This window comes from Etheostoma cragini, chromosome 8, assembly GCF_013103735.1.
Source record: "Etheostoma cragini isolate CJK2018 chromosome 8, CSU_Ecrag_1.0, whole genome shotgun sequence".
Lineage (NCBI taxonomy): Eukaryota > Metazoa > Chordata > Actinopteri > Perciformes > Percidae > Etheostoma > Etheostoma cragini.
The window spans coordinates 2,478,816-2,486,825 of NC_048414.1; the positions used below are offsets into that span (position 1 = coordinate 2,478,816).

General features: G+C 39.7%; 1 protein-coding gene across 1 annotated transcript; it reads left to right on the plus strand.

The window, feature by feature from the left end:
• Positions 1-3,007: 3,007 nt before the first annotated feature.
• On the plus strand, positions 3,008-7,736 carry LOC117949744 (zona pellucida sperm-binding protein 3-like). The gene is made up of 9 exons (XM_034880278.1): positions 3,008-3,237; positions 4,148-4,449; positions 4,926-5,044; positions 5,350-5,453; positions 5,860-6,037; positions 6,128-6,245; positions 6,337-6,419; positions 6,675-6,763; positions 7,626-7,736. Exons 1-9 carry the CDS (start codon positions 3,090-3,092, stop codon positions 7,688-7,690), a joined length of 1,206 nt encoding a protein of 401 aa, XP_034736169.1. The 5' UTR covers positions 3,008-3,089; the 3' UTR covers positions 7,691-7,736.
• Positions 7,737-8,010: the final 274 nt, after the last annotated feature.

Sequence of the window (8,010 nt, forward strand, 5' to 3'; positions counted from 1 at the left end):
ATATATATATATATATATATATATGTCTAAATGACATTAGATTAAGTTCCAAAATAAAGAAAACTAATTTCTTAAATTACTAATAAAGACGTGCTGTAGAAATCATAATAATGACCAAATGTTTCAAGGCGTGTCCCGTCTTCTTGTCCGGGCTTTAAAGACAAAGTTCTTACACTTTAAACAGATCAACATTTACTTTTCATTACTACACGAGATTATTTCATAGTTTCTTTGAGTCGTTTTGTGATCATTTTCACATATTTAACTGGGAGCTATAAGATGTTATTCAGCTATTTTACCGGGGTTTATTTTAAGGATATTTTATTAATACGTTTGTAGGCCTTTTACTTTTTCCAGATATTTAATGTATCTTTTAGTATTTTACTAATTTCCCCACAGAAAATTGACATCAAATTTTGAGTTATTTTACACTGTTGTTTCAGATGTTGACACATCATATAATGATAAGTATAAAATAAAATGGGACTTTCATTTATTAAACAATCTAATATTTCTATAAAAAGCATAACATAATGTATGTGTGAACAAAACGAATTACTAGGGTTTGAAGCCTATTCAGCACAGGTAATATTTAGTCATGTGCAATTTTCCATTTGCAAAACATTGAAAAAGAAAATGTACTGAATGTGAGAAATATAGATCTATATTCTATCTGTGGAAATACATTGGATACGAATCATAGTCCATTATAATATATTCTGGCTACAGAATGTGTATATTCACATAAATATCGTACATGTAACTTAAATTAGAGTTTTCTCTGGACGTCCTCTCTCCCCCTGATCCCCTTCTTATTCTCTTTCAGTATCTCCATCAGCAGGACACCAGAATGTGTGTGTGTGTGTGGGTGTGTGTGTGTGTGTGTGTATGTTTGTGTGTGTGTGTGTGTGTGTGACCTTGCATGGACTAATTATTTATGTGGAGGACACAGAGAGAGAGCTCGTTTTTCAGCCTCTAATGATTCATAAACAATTTTAACAGGATGAACCCCATCAGGACCTTAATTAGTCTGTGACACAAACACACAAGCACACACACACACACACACACACACACACACACACACAAACACACACACACACACACACATTTCATAAAAAATATGTTCTATAGCCATATATGTAAATTAGATTTCAGTGAGACTGTGAGATGTGAAAGTGTATCTTTAGTTACATTTGATGAAACATCGGTTACAGTAACTTGAAACCGGTGCATAATCTCTCAATTTTAAATTCACACAAGATTTACAACACAAACAACTTTATTATCCACACAACAGCCGAGCAGGCAAAAAATGTTTTAAGTTTAAATCAGCGGTGACAAGACACCAGTGATGTTTGTTAACCCCAAGCTGTTCTCCATAAAGGAGAGGAAATAAACTTTATATATTATGTATTATATACTCAACTTTATATATTTCAGATTGCTGTTGTCATCTGTTTTTCACCCCCTTCCTGTCCAGTGAAAACCACGTATCTCCAGATGTGCTGATGTTGAATCTTTGTGATGAACTGAAGGATGAATTGTTCCTTTAGCTGTGTGTTGAGGAAATTCTCCTCCTTCAGGGCGCTTTCTTACTGTAAAACTTAGAGATACGTGGTTCAGAACAGCAACGCTACAAACGAATATGATGCATAGCTGTAGATCTAACTTCCCAACAGTTTATAAAATGAGCACAACCTTAAACATGTACAGCAGTTAAATGCAACATACACATTCCCGCAGCAGGAATATTAATCCAGAAACATCCGATAGAAGAGGGAAACTCTGACAGAGAACATCACACTGAGAGGAGAGACTTGTACTTAGAGAAGGCACACGTACATTTTGCTGATCAAACTTTTCCTTTTACATGAGTAAGGTTTTAAATGAAGGACTTTTACTCGTATGTGGTAGAGAGCTTTGACTTCAGTAAAGGATCAGAATGCTTCCCCCACCTCTGTTTCCCGGGTCTGAGGGTGCTGATCCGAGCTGAGCCGGGCTGATCCACGATAAGCCCGGGTGTTGCATCGGTGCCCCGGCTTTATTCTTCCCCCTTTGGGTCTGGAAGCGTTTCAAGGCGGTTGTGAGGAGCAATGACAAGGAAGCTGGTGTGTTAAAGACGCCATGACATGACCGGAAAGGGTCTTTAAACTCGAAAACCTTTGTTCTGCACTCATGGCTGCAGCTAACAGATCAAAACAACATCAGCAGGGTTGTAAAGTGTTAAAATGACAAAATATTAGAGTAAAATAAACCAAAGCCTTAATCTTAAAAAGCACAACCATTAGAGCTGGGTTCAAATTGGTCTATATTGACGACATTTCATCCCCTTTCTCTTATTTTGTATTGGAATTTTGAACTCTGTTTTTATTGTCTTCATGTCTGTGTGTCTGTCTGTGTGTCTGTCTGTGTGTCTGTCTGTGTGTCTGTCTGTGGGTCTGTCTGTGTGTCTGTGTGTCAGTCTGCATGTCTCTGTATCTGTCTTTGTATCTGTGTATCTGTCTGCATGACTGTGTATCTGTCTGTGTGTTTGTGTATTTGTCTGTGTATCTGTCTAGTGTGTCTGTGTATCTGTCTGCATGTCTCTGTATCTGTCTGTGTGTCTGTGTATCTGTCTGTGTGTCTGTTTAGTGTGTCTGTGTATCTGTCTGTGTGTCTGTTTAGTGTGTCTGTGTATCTGTCTGTGTGTCTGTGTATCTGTCTGTGTGTCTGTGTGTCTGTCTGTGTATCTGTCTGTGTGTCTGTGTGTCTGTGTGTGGGTGCGTCAGTTAAAATCTGTGAAAATAGTGTTCTTTCTTTCGTTCTTTTATTTGTTTTTGTTTCTATCTGTTCTTTTTGTTCTTTGTAACCCCCCCAAAAAAGTGCTTTGTAAATGTGGCCTCTTTGGAAACTGTGATTTAAAGAGTTGTGTGTGATTTAAATGAAGCTCAGGTGAGTCGCAGCATGTTGATGCAGGTGAACGAGGCACAGCTGGAGAGCCAAAATGTCAATGTCAATGGGCGGAGCCAAACTTCAGTACAAAGTACAAAGCTGCGCTGGAGAGTTGTTGAACCAACAGAAGGAACACAGTTGGTTGACTCTTCAGCATGTACTACTTCATCAGACTCAGCTTTTTTCTGTTATGCAGCGCTTTAGCTGCGGCGCAGCACTTTAACTGGAAATATCCGTCTGGAGCCGACAATTTTGGAGACTGGCGAGCCAAACAGGACCGGCCTAAAGTCCAAGAACCTGCAGGTAGGCCTGATCCACACCACAGATATCACTTAAATACCTGATGGAAAAAGCTGAGTTTTTTTCATTAATGAGTTGGTTTAAAGGGTAACTAATGTTAACCCTAGAATAGGGTGTTTTCAACCCTGTTTTTGTGTCTAAGTGAAATGTTTCTCTAAGATAATATGAGTGCAGTGCTAGTCTAAAACAAATCCCCATGGTGCTCTCCTGCTCTCCTTTCTTAGTTACTAGCAGGAAAAATCTTCTCTTGGCATGTAGCCTTCACATGTGACTTTATTTCAATCAACTGACTCAATGATGTTCCTCAATCTGAAATGTAAAGGTACTTTCATTGTCCTGTATACATGTAGTGAATTTAAGTCTCTGCATTCAACCCATCCCCCCCCCTCAAGGGAGCAGTGGGCAGCCAATCACAGCTCCTGCACCATTAGTAGACATGCAGTCTTCATATATTGTACCATAACTAGATATTGCAAATGTAAGGCATGTAATGTGTTAATGTTCAGGACCTGATGATAAAATGTGACTTTTGTAATTGTGGAAAATTAAGTATTGGCTTGAAACATTTCTAAACTTGAAGATTTTTGCTTTTCTGTCTGGTTTTTAGCTTGTTGAAGCTTAAAAATGTGACTTTTATAAGTGCATCATTGTTGGCTCACCACTGCCCCCTGTGGCTGGGGAACATAAACCAGTTTGAGTGCCACACAAAAGCAGATTCTGCTTTTCAGAGGTGTTATTAAGCCATGTTTTTACAAAAGAGAAACCTCAGACTGACTGGATGTTGTCCTGTAATGATTAAAGCTGAGTCAATTTTACAATTCCCAATGCTGAGAATCAAATTTCAAGCATACTGTTGGTGGCATTAACATCATAGCAAATCAAACTGATGGACAATCTATACCTTTGGTCCCAGCTGTCCCCCAGGAGAAACAGTTGGTCCGTGAGCCCTTGGCCTGGAGGTTCCCCACGCCGCCACCTGAGGAGGAACCTCGGTTCCCTACAAACTTTGAGCTGAAGACTCCGTTGGCGGCCGACAGTGTCAGCGCCATCTGCGGGGAAAACTCCGTCCGGGTGGAGGCCAAGAGAGACCTGCTGGGGATTGGCGTACCGGTCCAGACTGCCGACGTCTCGCTGGGAGGATGTCCAGCCACTGGGGAAGACAATCAAGTCATGATCTTCGAGTCTGAGCTGCACGGGTGTGGAAGCGAGCTGCTGGTGAGGGTTTAATGTGAACAAATTTCTGAGTTGAAACCAGAAGGTCAGTTTCATGTTTGTACAGCCAACAAACATGATTTGCTAACATCCAGATGTCTGTAAATGTTTAAGATTTGGTTGACTTAAGAATCAGGATCTGTGTTTGTGTCCTTGATGGTTGTAAGTTCAACATTGGTCTCTTTTAGCTCTCAGTTTGGTCTCCACCAACTGAGAGAAATGTCTATCTCTTTAGCTGCTAAGTGCTCAACTATGTTCACCAGCTAGTGTCTTAACTGTTTGCTGCAGAGAGGTGATGCTCAGTGGGTTTATCAAAGAGAACCAGGCAGTAAATGTGCCATTAAAAACAGAAATGAGCTGAAAGAGGCTAAAAAGCTTCAGAGATGAGTTCGTTACAATGAGTGATTGGTGTTAAGGTCAAAAGTACAGATTAATAGCATGTGTGCGTTCAGGCCTAACTCTGCAGTAAACTGTTTCAGATGTCCGAGGACTTGTTTGTCTACGCCTTCACTCTGTCCTACACTCCCAGTCCTCTGGGGGGGAGTAAAATCGTCCGCACAAGAGACGTCCAAGTCAGCATTCAGTGTCAATATCCCAGGTCAGATTTAAGAAGCTAATAGATTTAAGTACTTAAATGTTTTGTACTTGTGTTGCACAATGCGTTGTACTTATGCAGAGAGTAACAATTTGAATATTATAATGTATTAGACTTATTTTGTAAACGACTGCAAGTAATGTGTCAAACTATCTACCTCTGCAATATCTCAAACTATTTGACTTAAGTATTAAAAAAAACTATACTGCTTTTGAACAAGTACTTATAATTTAACACATTTACTTATATTTCACATGTTTGAACCCTTATGGCTTTTAGAAGTATTCAGATTCTTGTCCTATTTTTAGGAAGCAAGATGTGAGCAGCGGGCTAGTGGACCCGACCTGGAGTCCCTTCAGTTTCACCTTAGCGACAGAGGAGAGTCTCTATTTCTCCTTCACACTCATGACTGGTGGGTGCTTGGTTCAGACTTCTTAAATAACTTCTTACAGTGTGTCCCGTGATTCATAGCCACATCTGAGCTTTCATTCACACTTTCGAGGTCCTTGAATGTTAAAGTATATCACCTTTTAGTTTCAGTTTTTACTTGCCTGAAGGTAGCAATACCACAGTATAAAATACAAGCTCTGCTTCGAAGTTTCACTGAAGTAGCAACGTGTACTTAATTGGAATAATTTTGGTGCTTTAATTTATAAATGTGATCCATTGTTATAGATTTTCATTGTGAAATCCTAATTTGAAAAGTCGGTACAGCTTCCAAATGTCCGTGAAGAGTAAAGGACTTAACTTAAAAAATGTACAGGTTAACTTCAACATCTCCATAGCCCCAAAACTTGTTCCTTTTTTCTTTGTCTCAGATGATTGGCAGTCACCTCGTCCATCTGATGACTTCATGCTGGGAGATGTGCTTAAGTTTGAAGTTCTAGTCAAACAGTTCCATCACAGCCCTCTCAAAGTGACGGTGGACCACTGTGTTGCCACCGTGTCGCCATCCGTCGACACCGTCCCTCGCTACGCCTTCCTGGGAAACAGTGGGTCAGTGTTGTGTCATGCACCTTCATTTAAAATCTTAACTCTACTTCTGTCTGTATGATGCATTCGTTGTCTTGTCTGTGTTGCCTTTAGGTGCATGTTTGACAGTCAGCTGACGGGTTCCAGCTCTCGTTTCCTGCCTCGGTCCCAGGACGACAAACTGCGGTTTGAATTGGAGGCGTTCAGGTTCCAACAGGATGAAAGCGGCACTGTGAGACACACCCACATAACTCTACCGGATTTCTGCTTGATTGGAAGGATTTTTAACTAGTTTCTGGGATGAACTTGCTTTGTCTTTTCAGATCTACATCACCTGCGGTGTGAAAGCCACAGTGGCTACTGCAGCTGTTGATGCAACCAACAAGGCCTGTTCATTCTCCAATGGGTGAGACACTACGACTCCATTATCCTTTCTGCTGCATACACTACAAATGTCAGCATATGCTAATCGCAAAGTGAAAAACCTTGATTTAGGAACAGTTTTAAGTTCATTTCAGACCATTAAGGGTGAATCCAGAACAATTTGACATGAAATCTGACAATTCTTGGGATCTTAAATCAACATGTTTAGAAAGCATCAAACTGTAATACTGAGAGAAACCTCATATCAGTTGTAAGAGGCAGAGCTTTTGATTGACAGGTGGACCGAGGCCAGTGGCATGAACCAAGCCTGTTCCTGCTGTGATACGAACTGTGGGGCAGAAAGCCAGAGTCTCCTGACTGGAACAGGTGAGTAGAGTCTAAAACCAGCTGAGGGAGTTCCCCCCCCCCCACAGCATGTGTTAACACATGCTACATGGCCAACCTGAATGTACTGTTTTACAAAATGCATGTTCCAACAACCCTGGAAATGCATGTGTAATGTAATAAAGCTCATTTTAATGGCTAGTTTTGAAAGAATACTAAATCTGTTCACCAGTTGGCGATTAGATAAAATAAATAAGTATTGCTGGATTCTCTGACCAGTTTAAAAACAAACTTAACCAACTTTGTAGCTTTGCATTAGAGCTAAACTGACAATTTTTAAGACCAATGTGTATAAAGAAAATCCAGAAACTCATTAAACAGACTTTCCGTATATTAGTTCCCATCAAATATTTTGTCAGAACAGGGAACATGAAGGGTATAAATAAAAACTTGAGATTTGAAACTAAGTCGTTTTTTCACCAAAAACTCAGATGTTCCAGAGCATCCTCTGGACAAACTATGCAACACAAACACTCTCAACATGGGTGACCTTTTTATAATTTGTATCAAAATTTGTTAAATGGTTATTAGGAGTGCAATGTCAGGCTCTACTTTGCAGTGAAGGTCAAATGTGCAGATGAAACTGTTTGACTTCCGCCCATGTTACACGTCATCTCGCAGACTTTTGCCAGGAGATGAGTGGCGAGCGACAGCCTTAAGTTTTCTAATATTTAAAGGATAACTGTATATATTTAGAGTTTACTATAATACAAAGTTTAACCAATGCCGTTCAATTAAATCCCAAATTATGATCCATCAGATTGTTTGGACTAAACCCTTAAAACTGGTAATATGCAGCTACACAATTTGTATTTAACTAAATGACAATGTGTTTTTGTTCCAGGTGCTCAGTGGCAACAGGAAAGAGCGATTGGACCAATCTCCATAAAGGAGAAACCTCTGTGGTGAAATTGTTAAAATACAACTAATGAGATTAAAAAATCTTAAACTTTAAGACCTGGTTTGTGAAGTTTTTCTTATCAAAAATAAAAAGAAAGTACAACTGAGTCCTCTGAACTGATGGTGGTAGAGTATGTGGCAGAGCCTAATAGCAGACTCGAGAGTTAGGGGGCTCCCTGCTTCATAACTAAATCTTGAATGAAAATCATTAGTTTATAGATTTGTATTTCAAGAATCATTAACTTCAAAAATCCAGTGGAAATTAAATACGTTAATTTCCCGTGACATGGTGCTCTTTAATCCATTTCTAGAGACCTTTAGTGGTCCCC

Excerpts from the sequence above, each read along its gene's own strand:
- LOC117949744 (XM_034880278.1), top strand. The coding sequence starts at position 3,090 with ATGTACTACTTCATCAGACTCAGCTTTTTTCTGTTATGCAGCGCTTTA. Across the intron at positions 5,045-5,349 it reads ATTCAGTGTCAATATCCCAG|GAAGCAAGATGTGAGCAGCG; the intron begins GTCAGATTTAAG and ends TCCTATTTTTAG. Across the intron at positions 6,246-6,336 it reads AACAGGATGAAAGCGGCACT|ATCTACATCACCTGCGGTGT; the intron begins GTGAGACACACC and ends TTGTCTTTTCAG.